General features: G+C 43.0%; 3 protein-coding genes across 4 annotated transcripts in view; 2 read left to right on the top strand and 1 right to left on the bottom strand.

The window, feature by feature from the left end:
• LOC311352058 (uncharacterized protein) overlaps positions 1-3,046 on the top strand; it is a 28,275-nt gene extending 25,229 nt beyond the window's left edge. Inside the window, exon 3 of one of the 2 annotated variants that reach the window (XM_084472248.1) lies at positions 2,724-3,046. In XM_084472248.1, coding sequence (XP_084328374.1) covers positions 2,724-2,870 — 147 coding nt within the window. In that variant the 3' untranslated portion in view covers positions 2,871-3,046. Of the gene's footprint in view, positions 1-967; positions 1,458-2,723 lie in introns of those variants that run through there. The other variant, XM_084472249.1, reaches the window with a different exon arrangement.
• An 879-nt stretch (positions 3,047-3,925) lies between these two features.
• sdha (succinate dehydrogenase complex, subunit A, flavoprotein (Fp)) lies at positions 3,926-12,490 on the bottom strand. The gene is made up of 15 exons (XM_084471601.1): positions 12,375-12,490; positions 11,926-12,009; positions 11,628-11,789; positions 11,256-11,399; positions 10,894-11,058; positions 10,251-10,399; positions 9,557-9,681; positions 8,530-8,698; positions 7,766-7,961; positions 7,133-7,304; positions 6,504-6,622; positions 5,895-6,006; positions 5,422-5,552; positions 5,001-5,114; positions 3,926-4,748 (listed from the first exon to the last, which is right to left on the bottom strand). The coding sequence occupies exons 1-15, from the start codon at positions 12,438-12,440 to the stop codon at positions 4,662-4,664; spliced, it is 1,995 nt and encodes a 664-aa protein (XP_084327727.1). The 5' UTR covers positions 12,441-12,490; the 3' UTR covers positions 3,926-4,661.
• A 180-nt stretch (positions 12,491-12,670) lies between these two features.
• ccdc127a (coiled-coil domain containing 127a) lies at positions 12,671-16,289 on the top strand. The gene is made up of 4 exons (XM_084471477.1): positions 12,671-12,807; positions 13,504-13,641; positions 13,970-14,214; positions 14,679-16,289. Exons 2-4 carry the CDS (start codon positions 13,512-13,514, stop codon positions 15,123-15,125), a joined length of 822 nt encoding a protein of 273 aa, XP_084327603.1. The 5' UTR covers positions 12,671-12,807; positions 13,504-13,511; the 3' UTR covers positions 15,126-16,289.
• The last annotated feature ends 200 nt before the right edge of the window (positions 16,290-16,489 follow it).

Below are 16,489 nucleotides of genomic sequence, written 5' to 3'. Positions count from 1 at the left end.
TTCTCATGTGGTATCATTGGATTACTAAGTACCGCCATTTGGATATGTGTCTTTTTATCCATAAGCTCGAGGCTTGAGCGGCATCTCGTTTTTCATACGCTCCTATGTAATTGCAAAGCTGAGCTGCTGTGATAGAGGTCCACGTCTAGTATGCAATTTGCCAAGTCAAGACAAGTCTTGCTGGGCTCAAACACTAATAACCATTAGAACAATGAATAGATTGAGAAACTACACTTATGTCAAGGCAGTTTAACCGGTTAAACTGTTAGTTAGATTAGCTCCACTGGTCGCGCAAAACTGTTGTTGTTGTTGTTGTCGTTTTTGTTGTTCTGGTGACCAAACTGTGGCTCTGTAGAGAGGAGTGCTGCTGCCCGCCCATCTCCGGGGCAGGTATACCCCTCTAGACAGGCAGGGCTCAGACCTGCGGACGTGTCTGTACTTGCCCTCGTGATTTGGAGCAGGAACATCTGTTGAATATACAATCTTTCTAAATTAAAAAAATATCTACTTTCAAACTACGAGGGGGAACTCCGCCTACCCCGCGCATGATGCTAATTGTAGGCGAATAATTGATTTTGGATAAAGTTTTGGATAATTAGGTTGTGCTTCAAATCTTGGCCAAAATACATAAACACGTAAGAAGAAATGCATTCATAAGATGTCGGAAAAATAAAACTCATATAGTATTTCTAAAAACCCTGGTCTACCGTAATACCGCGAGAATACCAAGACCTACGCCCCACCCTCCATTCCTCTGATCGACTTTTCCTCTTCTTCTTCGTTCTTCGCTAATGTTTCTCTAACTCCGTCACAAACTAATCCTTCTTGTCATTGGCTGTGCCGAACGGTTTTCCAAAAAATTGTGGGGCTCTGATCTCACAGTTTGTCTCGCTCTTCTCCTCCTTTCCTTGCGGCCCTCACCGGTCACCCACACCTTTACCTTCCCCTACCCCACCCCCTCCTTTAGACCCGCGATGCCAACATGGCCGGCGACCGGATCACCGCGGAGAGGAACAGCAGAACGTCCCGACTGCTGAACCATGTGTCTCTGGGAATCGGCCTCGCCTCCTTCCTCATGTTAATCATCACCATAATTTTCGTACTCAATTTCTAATTCTAATCTAATTTCATTATCTCAGTTGAATCATACCATACTGGTAAATCAGCCCCAATCTGAGGTTGTACTCAACATTTCCGTCTTTAACTATGTAGCGTTATTAGCATATGCTAAGGCATTTTTTTTTACACTGCAGCACTTTTCTGAGGAAATATATTTTATAGTTTAATTTTATAGTTTCAAAATTTTGAATTTCGGGTTAGGGTTAGGCCAAAAGTCCACCATATCTACTATATTCACTAAGACATCCTCACATTCTATACCGTATAAACACATCTTTAACCTAGCAGATTTTTAAAATATATCGGTTGTCAATCAGGGTTGTTAAATAAATGTTGTGATGTATGAATGTTGTGGGGATAAATGTATCACATTTATTCATGAATAAAGTTAGATACATTTGTGTTTAAATTTGATCTTTGCACTAATTTATTTGTTATAATAATTTTCAGAGAAATTGAATCAAAAAAGAAACACACACACATGCACACGCACTCACTCAAGGTAATTGTGCAGACGTAAAAAGACCCAAGGGTTTTACATTTTCCACAAACTGTGAGTCAGTTAGTCACATACCATATTCAAGTTGCTTATTTAATAACATTTATAAAAATAGGTTTGATTTATAACCATTTATAAAGTTGTATATATATTTGTCTATAAACAACTATAAAGTTGTTTGTGACTCTTGTGCCAAACTGTTCCTATCTCTATTTCCTGTATCTCCCAATGGCTGTTGTTGCTTTTCCCCCAGTATTTATGGTTTATAGTAGATAATGACCTGTGAACTAATGAATCATTATTACGTATAATTGAATTGCGATGGCACTGTAACCTATCCACTTCCTCTTATTACTACTATCATCTCCCCTTGGCTCATTAAATGAGAGGACATTGAGGGTGAGATGAGAGTGCAATGGAACCCTCAATATCCTCGCATGTTGCCCGGTAAAATCCATATTTGATAGGCCTACTCCAAATACAAATACAAATACTCCAATATGTTCACGTGAACAATAAAAGTGATGGTTTTGTGGCTGTTTGCACTTTGCCTTGGGCTTCTTTGTAGCTTCAGAAAATGTAAGTGTTTGGAGTCTCTCATCTAAATTGACTAACGCAAAGCAGCTGTTGGTAGCGGTATGGTTTAAAATATGACTCATAATTTCCCAACTATGCATATAGAGTTAAGGAGGTAACCATGGTGTCACATCCTGGTTTATTACTTCCATCTTTGTTTAACTATGCGCACTAGTGGTTCAGGTGATGCTATGATATCTATAATAAATAGTGGACTTTGAAAACAATAATTTTTTATTTTTATGGGCCTCAATCAAGAGAAAATGAGCACCTTCTCTTGGCTCCACAATCAAAACGATTGTCTGAAGGTAAGTCACGTTTGAACTGGGGAAATTCCTACCTCGACAGATGTTCATTGTGCTAGTTCACTCTAACCAAGTTACCAGAAGCCAGAACCCATGGCCATTGTCCGCCTTCCCTAACTGCTACCATTCTTCGGAGGCTTGGGTTGATTTCGCGCCAGTCACGGTTGTTGTTCTCTCCCAACCCCCTTGATGTGTGTGCGTGTGCGTGCGTGTGTGTTTCGCAGACAAGGAAGGCGACAGCGCGTGGTGATCTGCTGGCTGCTGGGGCGAACAGCGCCGTCGCGCGCCGTCTGAACCACGCGGCCCTTGGCATCGGGATCATCCTCGCGGTCCTCTGCTGCCGCTTCTTCCTATTCCGTGTGTTCACATAATGCCTCGGTGATTTCGTTTTGATTCAGCTCAGCGGTAATCGTCCGTTGATTATTTTATATTTCAATGCAGCTTTTTTTTACGGATAAGGTGCTCCTATCCACGTCTTTTTGATGGGTGATGTTTTATAATGTCTGTTTTCACCAACATTTTATACTATTAAAAAACGTCAGCTTGACACGCTCGTTAATGGCAATTCATCTCAGAACTCTATGTTCAAGTCCCCATGAAGACAAAATAAGGGAAAAGTCTTCTGTGTCATATGTTTCGGTGTCAACAGTAGACTTACTTATAATTATAGGCTATTCTACTTGTAAGATCAAATAATTTCTAGTTAACAATCAACCATAAATTGTAATCAACATTGGCAGGCACTATTGTTAATACAGACAGATTTTGTGACCTTTCAGAATCTTTTTTGAGGGCGTTACGCCCTCAACTTATCTATGGGAAGTTATGCATTTGTTTGTGACACACCCCCTTCGACTGCTTGGCACCAAAAGTTCAGAGCTTTTACATTGCCGATAATAACAGACATTTGGTGCAGGTCCATACTCGACCATTTGAGATATCGCATAAACAGACACTGCCTGGTCCTGGCAGTCTATCAAGCGAGGTATTTTCAGTCCATTTCACTAGAGAAATTCCTTCTGCAAGGAAATGATAAATTCCGTGCGAGGGCAGACTCAAACTAACACACAAATGGAGGGGAAACCATTTCTTTGACAGAGCCGGCTAACACTTTGGGCTGGGATCATCTAAAATATACACTTGTTACCAACGAGTGTGGTTTATAAAGAATAATTTGAACATCTGGCCTTAAAGTGAGATTAGTCCTACCATTGTGACCGGTTCTGATGAGGTTCTCATCTTCCTGTTCCTGCACTTTAAACTCAGAAAAGAATGTGATTATATTAAATGAGATAAATTAATGAAAATAAATGAGACCTAAAGGAGAATAAACGCATTTTTGGGGTCAAATTAGGGAACCACGACAAACAAACCAATTATTATTTGATGCCCCCTTGTGATATGTGCGTGTACTACAAGTCATATCGACCCTTTACCTCAAAGCGTAGGCTTCCCTTTATTCAACATTGAAGTACAAATATTTGCGAAGCAATAATCAACAAGCCAGACAAATAAGTTAAATTCAGACATTAACACAACTTTTTTTATATAATGTCAAAACAAAGTCTTATTTTATATATATATATATATCTAACAATGAGCTTGTTGTCCCTTAGAGCATGCATGCACAGCAATTTGTTGCTTTACACAACACACAGAAGGCAATAGTGACCGAGGGAAATCTAACACCTACATTGCCATATGACACTACTGTCAGATATTTACACTTAATCAACAATACTCACAGCACCATCAGCGTGCATTTCAAAGAACAATCATTGGCAAGATGTTATTAGCAATCCCTGTCCATGAAACAGCAAATCAAAGGAAACCAATACCTTACTAAAATGGCTGATGTGTCTACCATCCATGATCAATGGTAGATGAATGAATCGAAGATTAATACTATTCCACTGTTTACCGTTAGAATGGGGTACAGCCACAATCATTTCCGTCTCTGCCGCTGAAAGCTTTTAAATTAAAAAGGCATATATTTCAGAATGATACAAACTGTCAAAGAGCAGGAGCAAAAATGAAAGCAAAATCATAAGTTGGCTCAAGATTACATTTCCAGAGGGACGTTTAATAGCTGAATAGGTAGTTGAGTTCTGAGTTGCTGTGCTTAAGGACAGAGCGGAGGGATGATGGGGGGCTGGTAGGCTTTAATAGGAGCGGATGGCGGGGGGAATGGCAGCACAAGCCTGTTCGTCTAGGGAGCTGTCAATCACAGGGCGGTATTCCAAAGTGACCTGGGATAGAAGGAAATGTGTCAAACACATGCACACCTAAAAACACATGGGACCTTATGTTTAACAGGGCTAGATATGGACTCAAACAGTGAACCTAAAATCGTTTTTGTATTGTTTTAAAAGGGTAATATGTCTTATATGATCTTCAACATAGTTATTTATTCCATTGTCATCACTGGTTCATAAAATATTCCAACGTTCTCCATTTAGAAGGCCCTTACAGAGGGCCGGATGGAGGGAGGAGACTCCTACCTTGCCAGTCTTTGGGTCGACGTAGGAAAGCGTGTGCTTCCTCCAGTGCTCCTCGAAGGGCTTCTTCTCCTGGCCCTGCAGGGGCTTGGTATAGTCATACTCGTCCATACGGTCCTGGGAGAAAACAGCAGTAAAATAAGGTTTGATGGAAAACAAGGGATAAAGAAAAAACAATCATTAAGCCCACCATAGCACAAAGGGCGAACATTTCGGTTCATAGTGGTAGAATCCTATTATTTGACCGGAGCAAAGATCACAGAGCATAGTGTGGCGGTGGACTGGAATGTTTGGAGCAATCATTTCAATCCATTATTTTTGCATCTGTCCTGACACATCTGTGCTCTTTGGAACAAGCACAGAGAGACATCAGAGATGTCAAGAAGAGCAAAGCCCAGCCCACAGACTTAAGAGGAGCTCAGACCTTGAAGTCCTCTCGGGAGTGTGCGCCCCTGCTCTCCTTCCTCTGCTCAGCACTGTGGATGGTCTGGGCGGCGTTCAGCATCAGGTTCTGCAGCTCAAGGGACTCCACCAGATCTGTGTTCCACACGATGCCTGGATGGATGTAGAGGGGAGGGTAAAATAACAATAACAGTTCAGGAACAGAGTGTCAGCCTCCACTGAGGGTGATTAGCCGTTGCAAGCCGTTTTGAAAATCGGCCTCTTCTGACATCAGTGTGTCCACCTAGTCCACCTGTGCTGGATATATCTGTCTCCCAGCCTACCCAGTGGACTGTAGAAAACGTTGCTCATCTATCCAGCACACATCTAGGTGGACACGGCCACTTGTGATGTCAGAAGAGGCCGATTTTCAAAACGGCAAATCACACCTGGTGGTGTAATTTGTCAGTCTAAGAGTGTAAGTGTAGTGAATGAATGAACACATTGCTGCAGCACCTCTGTCAAAGGTCTTGATGTCGTCCAGGGTCTGGTACACGGCGTCCAGCTTGTCACACCCTTCCTTCAGAACGGAGCCGGTACGGAACACGGCCGCGTGGTTCTGCATGGTCTGCAGGGGGCCGAGGGAAGTAGCCAGTTAGAATGACACCAGAGTTCATCGAGTACAGGACTCAAGACTACAGGAAGACATTGGCGAGGGCCAACGTTTTACTGTGACTGACCATCATGCTGTGCATCTGTCCACTGTACCGTGTCTGTATGTGTTTATTGAACCAGGTGAGTCCCACTGAGATTACAAGATCTATTTTTTCTAGGGAGCCCCATCAGATTAGCAATACATTGTTTCAAACAACATACAAGAAAAAACATTTATCAACTCATGGTCTTAGGCCTCAAATGATGGTGAGGATGAAAGGGATACGACCAAGAAAACAATTAGTACCAGTTGAGCTTGCTCCAAACCCCTTCCCTACATTTTAGAAAGCCTGCATCAGGATCAGCAGGTCTGACGGCATATCTGTCTGCAAGTGGTTCCCGGCTGGGAAGACATAGGAGGCGGCATAGCACATAAAGGCCCAATTGTGTAGCATGTGTAGCACACTCTACCTTCTGCATGTTGAGCCTGATCTCGGATGTCCTCATGGATCCGTTGGCGTAGCGGAGCTTGTCCAGGTTGGCCACAGACTCCTCTCCTGCGTTGGGCTTCAGCGGGGACAGCTGTTCTCCTGGGGAGGTACAAACCAGGCACAGGTCAGCCTCACAATGCAGTCCCTTCCCCGATGCACACACATCCATTAATATTCACTTTTTTCCCATAAGGGAAAATCTGGGATTCATAACAATTGCTCAGCGGTCAACACGCAAAACAAAAAAATAAACTAAATATATCTGGGGCAATAAATAACCCCATGGTGGTAAAACATACGAATAAAACAGATTCGCCTGTGTTTTGCCGCAGCAACGTTTCTTGGAAAGACAATGGCGTCAGCCAATGAGAATCGCGTCTCTAGTGTCTTCCAGAATGCTGCACTGCTTAAAAGGTGAAATATTACACCACCAGGTGTGAGTGTGATTATCCGTTACAAGCAGTTATGAAAATCTGCCTCTTTTCATAACCGCTTGTAACGGCTAATCACACTCACACCTGGTGGTGCGATATGTCACCTTTAACTCAAGGCAAATGACCAGGGGAGGGGCAGAGGCTGGTGGCCGGTCGGTCGGGGGTCAGCGCTCACCGGGCTTGTCCTCCTCGGCGATGGTGAGGGCACAGGCTCTGCCGAACACCACCAGGTCCAGCAGGGAGTTGGCGCCCAGGCGGTTGGCCCCGTGGACGCTGGCGCAGGCCGCCTCCCCGCAGGCGTACAGGCCCGGCACCACCTTGTCCTCTCCGTTGTTGTGAGTGATCACCTGGTGACAGGATGCAGTGGCACATCAGCTCACACATCGCGACACATCGGAACGATGCAAAAAATAAGAATGAATACATTCACGTTCAGCTACGTCTCATTTCACAAGCACCTTGAATGTACCAATTTGCACTCCAAAAAAAAAACAACATTCCCTTTACCTCAGCTTCTAATCTTTATATATCTTATATCTATTCTTATCTTCTTTATTTTCTTTATTTGTTATTTGTATATTTTATCTTTATCTTTATTTGTTATATATATATATATATATATATATATATATATATATTTTTTATATATTTTTTTCTTACATATTTAAAATGTGTTGTTTGGAGGGCATTTAAATTTCGTTGTACCATGTGCAATGACAAAGAAATTCTGATCCTACAGTCGGCGGTTCTAGAGTACGTTCTGGGTCCCCGTTCCTGTAGATGCATGCGTTTGCGTAACGTAACATACCTGTCCTTTGTAGTTAGTGGGCACCCCGCCCATGTTGTAGTGCACCGTGGGCAGCACAGGGATGGGCTCTTTGGTGACATCCACCCCGGCGAAGATCATGGCCGTCTCGGAGATGCCTGGCAGCCGGGTGGCCAGCTGCTGGGGGGGCAGGTGGTGCAGCTGGAGGTGCACGTGGTCCTTATCGGGTCCCACGCCCCTGGGAGGGAAAGGCTTGTTTTACCAAGGGGGTCGGTGTACGGTACACCGACGGTTTACAGTCTGGTTCACGAGAGGGAGATATCGAGATTCTACAGCTTTTATCTGGATTAAGACGCCAACCCCCGGTTTGGACGCAGGGCACAACGGGCTCACAACCGCCTCTGTCTGTTTTGACGAAGGGCCAGTTCATCAGAGATAAAGCAAGACACGTGCAGATTGTGCACGCACATAATCTAGAGGTTTACACAATCTCAGAATGGGTTTACCATGGTCTGGGAGGTCACATTGCTTTTGATCATGTTTAAAATCGTACAAATGCAGAGAATAGGAATTATGAAAACAGTAGGCACAGCACGGCCATGCTTCAGAGAATTTTGCTTTATATTAGGTTGAGGAACAGTGACATATGGGCGAAGCATGTGACACGGCATCTCTCACACACACACACACACACACACACACACACACACACACACACACACACACACACACACACACACACACACACACACACACACACACACACACACACACACACACACACACACACACACAGCTGTCCATACCTGCCCTCTCGGATCTCAATGGTCATGGAGCGGGAGACCACGTCGCGGGAGGCCAGGTCTTTGGCGTTGGGTGCGTACCGCTCCATGAAGCGCTCCCCCTCGCTGTTGATCAGGATTCCGCCCTCACCACGGCAACCCTCGGTGATCAGGCAACCCGCACCATAGATACCTGGAAATGGAAGATTCATGAACTCGTCTTTCAGACCCGTTTAAGTTATTAATAACTGTTGATCAGTTCAGGTTTTTTTTTCTGCTATAAATTTATTATAAAATATTGGAAAATCCCACTGAATTAACATTGCACAATAATACCAGAATATAACTAAAACAGGATTGTGGTTTTTGGACAGAAACTGAACTCAATTGATTCTTAAACTGCTTCAAAACCAAAAGTGAGAGGTCTCTTATGGAAAGGTCTTACAAATTCCGTCTGGTGTCGGATGTCCAGCAAGGACAAATATAAACATCACTTCACCACTGGACTCATTATTCAAGTTCAAGACATAAAGAACCTCCCACAGCGACACCAATTCACTTGCAACAATCTGTAAGTAATAATAGCAAACAACAAAGAACGGTTGCTAACTTAGATTAAACTAAGCTGAAGTCCAGAGTATTGAATGCTAGTATTGCCAACATCCCAATTGAGTCCATTTTAAACTAACTCCTGGAGTAAAAGACCATCATTGGAGTTTGTTGACAAGAAGTTTACTGCCTGCCTACTATTGGACAGTAATAAATCAACTTACTTTAATAAAATACCTTACATTGCCATTTATATCATTAATCATTCACTAGTGGTCTGTAACATTAATTTACGTAATTGGTCCAGGATGAGAGTTCTCAGAACAGACCAATGAAGTCAAGGGTCCAACTTCACCTTCAATTTCCCGAACACACGTATGAAGCAGTATTCAGCAGTTGATGTTTCACCAATGAAAATGTTAAATTCGTAATTAGACAATTCTGAACTGAGCGGGAAGCGGATTCATTGGTCCTAGGACTGAGGGTTATTCTTTTTGCTCACCGGTGGGATGGAACTGCACAAACTCCAGGTCCTGGCAGGGCAGGCCAGCCCTGGTAACCATGGCGTTACCGTCTCCTGTGCTGGTGTGGGCGGAGGTGCAGCTGAAGAATGTACGGCCGTAACCCCTGTAGGGAGAGGGACAGGAGTGATTACAGTGACCACTGGCTTCATATTAACCGTTGTAACCTGGAGTGATTACAGTGACCACTGGCTTCATGTTAACCGTTGTAACCTGGAGTGACTACAGTGACCACTGGCTTCATGTTAACCGTTGTAACCTGGAGTGACTACAGTGACCACTGGCTTCATGTTAACCGTTGTAACCTGGAGTGACTACAGTGACCACTGGCTTCATGTTAACCGTTGTAACCTGGAGTGATTACAGTGACCACTGGCTTCATGTTAACCGTTGTAACCTGACCTACCCTATTGGGTACCGTTACATAAGATAAAAATAAGATAGTCATTTATTAATCCCAGTTAGGAAATGAGGGTGTCACAGTACAAAGTACAGGACAGTAGTAGAATACACACAATAAGAGTAGTCGAAATGTAGAAAATTAAATGTAAAACATAAATTGACAGTTATAGACAGTAGGGTTAGCTACATGACTGAAACCGTGTGCTCCAGAGAGTACAATTGGTTCATCAGCTGGATATTTATAATAAGAAACCACAGGAACATTTTGCCCACCCAGTGGCGATGACGGTGTTCTTGGAGCGGAAGCGGTGGATGGAGCCGTCCTCCATGCAGAGGGCGATCACGCCTTTACACTCGCCATCCTCCATCAACAGGTCCAGGGCGAAGTATTCCACAAAGTAACTGGTGTCATAACGCAGGGACTGGAGAGACATGGGGGGCAGGGGGGCAAGACATTAGCCAAGGAAAAAAACACATTTACTGTCCTATTTACTGTACTATAAGAGAACTACTTTCATTTAATTTGTCGTCGTTTCCATAGAGAAAATATTTGATTGTCAATGGTTACCAGAGAATAAATTATTGTTTCACGAAAATTGAACATTGCTACTATTGATTTTGTTAACGCAGATTTGATGTGCAGAGTCTATTCTCCATCTTGGCTACGTAGCCAAGCGAATTAACCAATTAACCTACCATCATGATACCAAGGCAGTGCCCAAAGTGGCGCATACATAACATTCTGAGCTTGAGCAGTGGCAGATGCACCAGGAGGTGCGGACCCGGTGGGAGCTATGGATCGGGTAGTGACAAAATCGACGGCATTTCGGACGTCGAGGATTTGACAAACAACATGTAATAAGGCCAACGACTGATGAAGGAGATACCACAGGAATTTATGTGTGTGTTTGATTACCCGTCCGTAGAGCGTGTGCAACAGGGAGTGTCCGGTCCTGTCGGCCACGCAGCAGCAGCGGTGGGCCTGGCCACCCTTGCCGAACTTGAGGCTCTGACCCCCGAAGGCTCTCTGGTAGATCTTGCCGTCCTCGGTACGACTGAAGGGCATGCCAAAGTTCTCCAGCTGAGAGAGAGCGAGGGGAAACCACGGGTGAACTTGGTTTGCAGCAGACCTTCTTAAACAGATGATGTCCAATGATATTGTAGTGGCAAGGGTTGTTTGAGAAACAGTAGGGTAATTTTGAAAAATGATGGGTGGATTGAAGGATTTTGAGTCTAAAGGGAAAGATAGAGTTTATGGATGCTGTGTGAGTGTTTTACCTCCACTACAGCAGCAGGGGCCTGCTCTGTCATGTAGTGAATAGCATCCTGGTCTCCCAGCCAATCAGATCCCTTTACAGTGTCGTAGAAATGCCATCTCCAGTCGTCACCCTCCATGTTACCGAGGGCTGCATTGATGCCACCCTGAGACATAAAGGTCACATGAAAAAGATACCATACAACAGCGCTACAAGCCCACTACGCTTTTGAGGGACAAATAACACTGAATGTCTCAACATGTGAAATTGAGATCCAGTCTCAGAACTAGGAATGCAAACACCTAATTAGAGCTCAACGACTAAATGCCTGGCTATAAAGGCTATAACCTATAAGCAACTAAATATAAAAACAACAGTAATAGGAGGCTCATACCTGTGCAGCAACTGTGTGCGACCTGGTGGGGAAGAGCTTGGTTATACAGGCTGTGTTGAAACCGGCCTCGGATAGACCAAAGGCTGCTCTTAATCCTGCTCCACCGGCCCCGACAACCACAGCATCGAATTCATGGTCCACCACAGGGTACTGGGTGGAAATCTATGCATATTGACCAGAAATCAATAATAATTTACATAATTTTTCATTCAATATACACACACCCGTAAAAAACAAACAAATAGAAAACATACACGTATTAAAGCTAACGGACAATTGCATGTTTACGCAAACTTACATCATTTGACACTTTGGCATTGTTCTTCTTGCCATAAATCGAAAAATGAAAGTCCCGGGAACATTTGGTAGCACCAAGAGGTGCCTGAAATGAAAATAAAACAAGTCACAATTACGATAGTGTACAAATGCAATGTATTCACACCACGTCTGCCTCACCTATAGGGACAATGGCAAGATGTGATGGCATTAAACTTATAGATAAAAAAAAGGGGGAAATGGACTATACAATACAATTCAAGGTGCTTCCAGTCACACAAAGGCAATTGACGTAGTATATTAATGATTTGACATCTAAAAACACATAGCCTTTAACTACAAGGCACTTACGCAAGTCAAGGACTCTGGGTTATGAAACGAAAAGTGCAACATAATTTTTGTTTTACACGTACACACATACAAGTCAAATACATATATACCACATCACGAAATGAATACACTATTACTCACAGCGTTAGTTTTGGATGATAATATCCTCTTGGAAAGGAGACTTGACGCCAAACGTATAGAAGCCATGTTTCATGTGAAGGACAGCTTTGGCGGAAACGGCCAGCGGAGCCTTGTTCGTGTTGTACACACCCGCTGGAGCAAACCAAAGTCGATTTGAGGGGTCAGAGGCATTCTTGTAACGTTCTTTCGAGTTTATTTCTAATTATAACGATATATTGTCATCAGAATTATTCATATAAGTTTATATTTAATAATGAATGCTGAATTTTTTTAATTGTTGCTGAAAGAGAAACGTTTGCTGTGGTGTAATTTGATAGGATCACCCAAAATGTGTCAGTTGGACTGTTTTGGTTTACCTAACCAACTTTTATGGGAATTGTATAACCTGACGTGAAGGAACAAATGTATACGTGACCTAGGCTTTTACTTCAAGGTGAGACAAAACACCACAATTTTAACAAAATTTGAGTTGGTAAATACTTTCGTTGTGCAAATGTTTGTTAATAGCTAAGCAAATATCCCTATGTAAAGCACCCCTGCATGCATCAGCATTGTAGAAGTATCTTTGCTGGTGAGGTTGCACGGCTAAAATGTAAACACTGAGTCCTGTCCTTCAATGCGGCACCCAATCCTTGCCCATGAAGTGAGCGAAACTCGATTGTAACCACTTAACCTTTGCTAGCAATGCACCATTGTGTAGTTTTCATGTAACAATTGTCCTTCAAACCCAGTCATTGCCAGTCCAATTGGTAAAGGTATTAAACCACCGATTTCAGATCATCAATTGCCTTAAATGACGGCGAACATAACAAGAACAACAAACCAAATAATGTGTTATGAATAATACACATGGATGGATAGTTGATGATGTGGTTCATGATGAAACGCAAAATAGAAACAGTAGAAGTGTTTCAGCTTTCCTTGTCTCCTTTGGAAAGAAACAGTGAAGTGAAGAGGCTATGGCGTTTCGCTCCCCGCACATAAGTACTTGGTCTGGGTTCCTCCCCAATGTACTTGACCCCAACTTGCTCCTAATTAACCTCTATCTAAGAGTCTCCTCATGTCATGTATGTGTGTATATTTCTACATATGAATAAAGATACAAGTACCATGTGTTTGGTTGTTACAGTCGACTCCATGAACAACTTGAACGACCCCCCCAGATGGAACATTGACCCAGACCCAGGAGAGAGGGGAGCTGGGGGTGGCAACGGTAACCCATGGAACTACGCCCTATTGATCCCTATGCTTGGACTGGCGGCCTTCCGTAAGCACATTTCAAAATGTATATTTGTGAACGTTTGCATGAGATTCAGAAAAAGAGAGAGACAAATATTGAATGGGTTCTCAATGTATGAAAATATTATCAATCCAATTCGTGAAATTGTCACAATTAGACTAAGCCGCGACATTTGATGAGCAGCAAGAGCATATTTCACAGTAAACAGTGATTGTGGATTGTTCTTTTTAGGTGGCAGCCGATGCACACAAGCTGTCTTTTGTACAGTGACCCTTTTAACTTTAATAACAGCAATTTAAAGTTTCCAGCTTGTTTTCAATCACCTTCTGACCTGAAACTGCCCTCCCGAAACAAGGTTGGATCTGGTCCAGGGAGTCACAAAGGGAAATCAGTGAGGTGAAGGTGCGGCATAATGAGCAGGTCTCCAGCATACGGACAGAGATGGAGAAGAAGTACGGACACACCCTGACAGAGGTGCGCAAGGCCGCGGCTCTGCTGGAGATACAGGTGGAGACGGAGAGGCAGAGGGTGGAGGGCTACAAGAAGGCCATGCAGTCCCATAGGCTGCAGATGATGGATGAAAAGAAACACTTGAAGCAGGTGAAGAAAGATTCCTCCTTTCAACTCCTAATATAAGTGAAACTGAAGTAATATTGGATGTGTCACTTGCGCAAAAGGTAAATGACTTGTGCTTGGAATTTTTGTGTCAACATTTATTTGGGCTGCACTCTACACAACAGTTTGATGTACTATTTTACATGTTTAAAACCATTTTAACATATTCTGATATTATATTTCTTCACTCTGATTGAAAGAATAGTATCATACAAAAAAATAGTAACTTTTGTGTTATTGAATAGACATAGGACTCTGACTTACTAGGCAACCCATACAAATGGGTGGCCTATTGCAATCATCTTACGAATGGTTTCTAACCAGCTATATACAGTACTTGCAGGTTCTCCACACAATAATGTCTGGTCGGTGCGATGCCTTGAAACAGAACAAGCTCTCCTCCTCTCTGTCTTCAACCTTCCCTCTTGAACCCTTGCCGTCCCAACTAGGAGCGAGATGGCATGGAGCAGGAGAAGCAAAGGATGCTGCAGTGTGGCACGGCCGGGGCGGTGCTAAGAGACGCCCTGGGGCAGGAGAGGTCAGAGCATCAGAGGGCAGAGGCTGCCTTGAGGGAGCTCGAGGCCCGCCTGGTAGAAAGGCAGAACGCCTACTGCTCCATCCTGAGACCCCGAGCTCAGCGGCAGGAGATGGAGCAGGAGATGCTGCTGGACGCGGTGAAGGTGGGCCTGGGCCGGGGCGTGGAGCTGGAGAGGGATCTGAAGGACATCTTCAGGAAGGACAAGCATTGTGCTGATGTGCTGAACACAGACGACCGTAAGAACGGCAGTCTGATGTGGGTGTATCTGAAATACTGGCAGCTCCAGGTCACGGTGGAGAAGCACAAGAGAGCCCACGATGCCGTTATGAGTGGGAAAATCGGTTCTCGCGTTGAGTGAACTTGGCGAGTGGGATTGGGGTCATGGAAGAGGTTTATTGGGAGTAGTACACTCTGTTGGCCGTCCAGATCCAGGAGACAATCCTGATCTCTGACATCTCATTTCAGTTTCTCATCAAGATCGGTCTGGCCTCGCTTCCACTGAAAACATATTTCAAAACAAAAAAGGTGGACGGACCAATCGCTAATTAATTAATTAATAGCGCTAATGAGCAGGGAGTTTTAGGTCGTAACTAGTCATGCATTGGCTTGGCAATATTGAGCCCCAAGCACTGATTGGTGCATCCACTTTGAGGGTTTGGAAAGTTGGTTTCAACGGGAGACCAAATGGGCCAGACAGTGAGAAACTGAATTTGTGAACTTGTGTTCAGGGTCTCAGGGTCTCACAACTAGCACTTTGTTCGGTTAGGATTTAAATTGAAAATAAATGTATTGTATTAATTGGTAAGATTCCCCTTTGATCCTATTGAGAGGACTGTAAATAATGAGCTTACAACGGTTATTTTTTTATTGACTCTAATGATCAGATCATATAATTCTTATCAATTCATGCTGTTTGGACATTCTGTCCAGAAGAGGAGTACTCTGAGTATGTGAAGTAAGCATCTGTCTGAATGAGTGTTTATTTATATTGTTTCGCTGTCTTTAACATAATATAAATGTTTGGACAACAACTCTTAAATCCCCTCTGATTTGTGATAAAACATTCTTATTAAAGAAATGACATGACATGAAATTGATTAAATCCAGGGAATAGTTTAAAAAAATGACGCCACCATAATTTAATTGTGTGAGTTGATGAGTTTGTATTTACAATGATTTTCACCCTTTTGCAAGCATTCATGTTTTACTATATTTTATGTGCAACACTACTGTACCAAATAATGAATGAAATGCAATGGCATGTTGGTTTTGCCTTCATCTTTCATTTAATGGCCAATCTTTTTGTTTGCTGTGATGTAAGTATTGCATAATAAAAATGGCTTTTAAAGCTTTGAAACTGCAAGAATATACCTTTTCAGAGCATACCATTTGAATAGAAAGGTCCTAAGGTTTAGGGGTGGGAATCTCTTGGCACCTCACAATTCGATTTGATTCCAATTCAGAGGTTAACGATTTGATTCTAAAACGATTATCGATGCAGCTCTATGCAACTATTTTTTTAATGTACATTTCCATGCAGGATTTTCAAAAATATATATATACACATTTGAGTTTGCTAATCACTTCCTATTTGTGTGATGATCATTAAAGACTATCAACAGATGAATTACCTGTCTAATATTTTATATTAGATAGTCGGTTCTCTGCGCAGAGAACCTGCAGGCAGAAAGGAGTTTTCTGTAGCGCTCTGCAGCAGGCGAT

Source organism: Micromesistius poutassou (assembly GCF_964030765.1).
Source record: "Micromesistius poutassou genome assembly, chromosome: 8".
NCBI classification, from domain to species: Eukaryota; Metazoa; Chordata; class Actinopteri; order Gadiformes; family Gadidae; genus Micromesistius; species Micromesistius poutassou.
The sequence above is the reverse complement of the archived record's forward strand: the minus strand, read 5'-3'. Positions and strand labels throughout refer to the sequence as shown.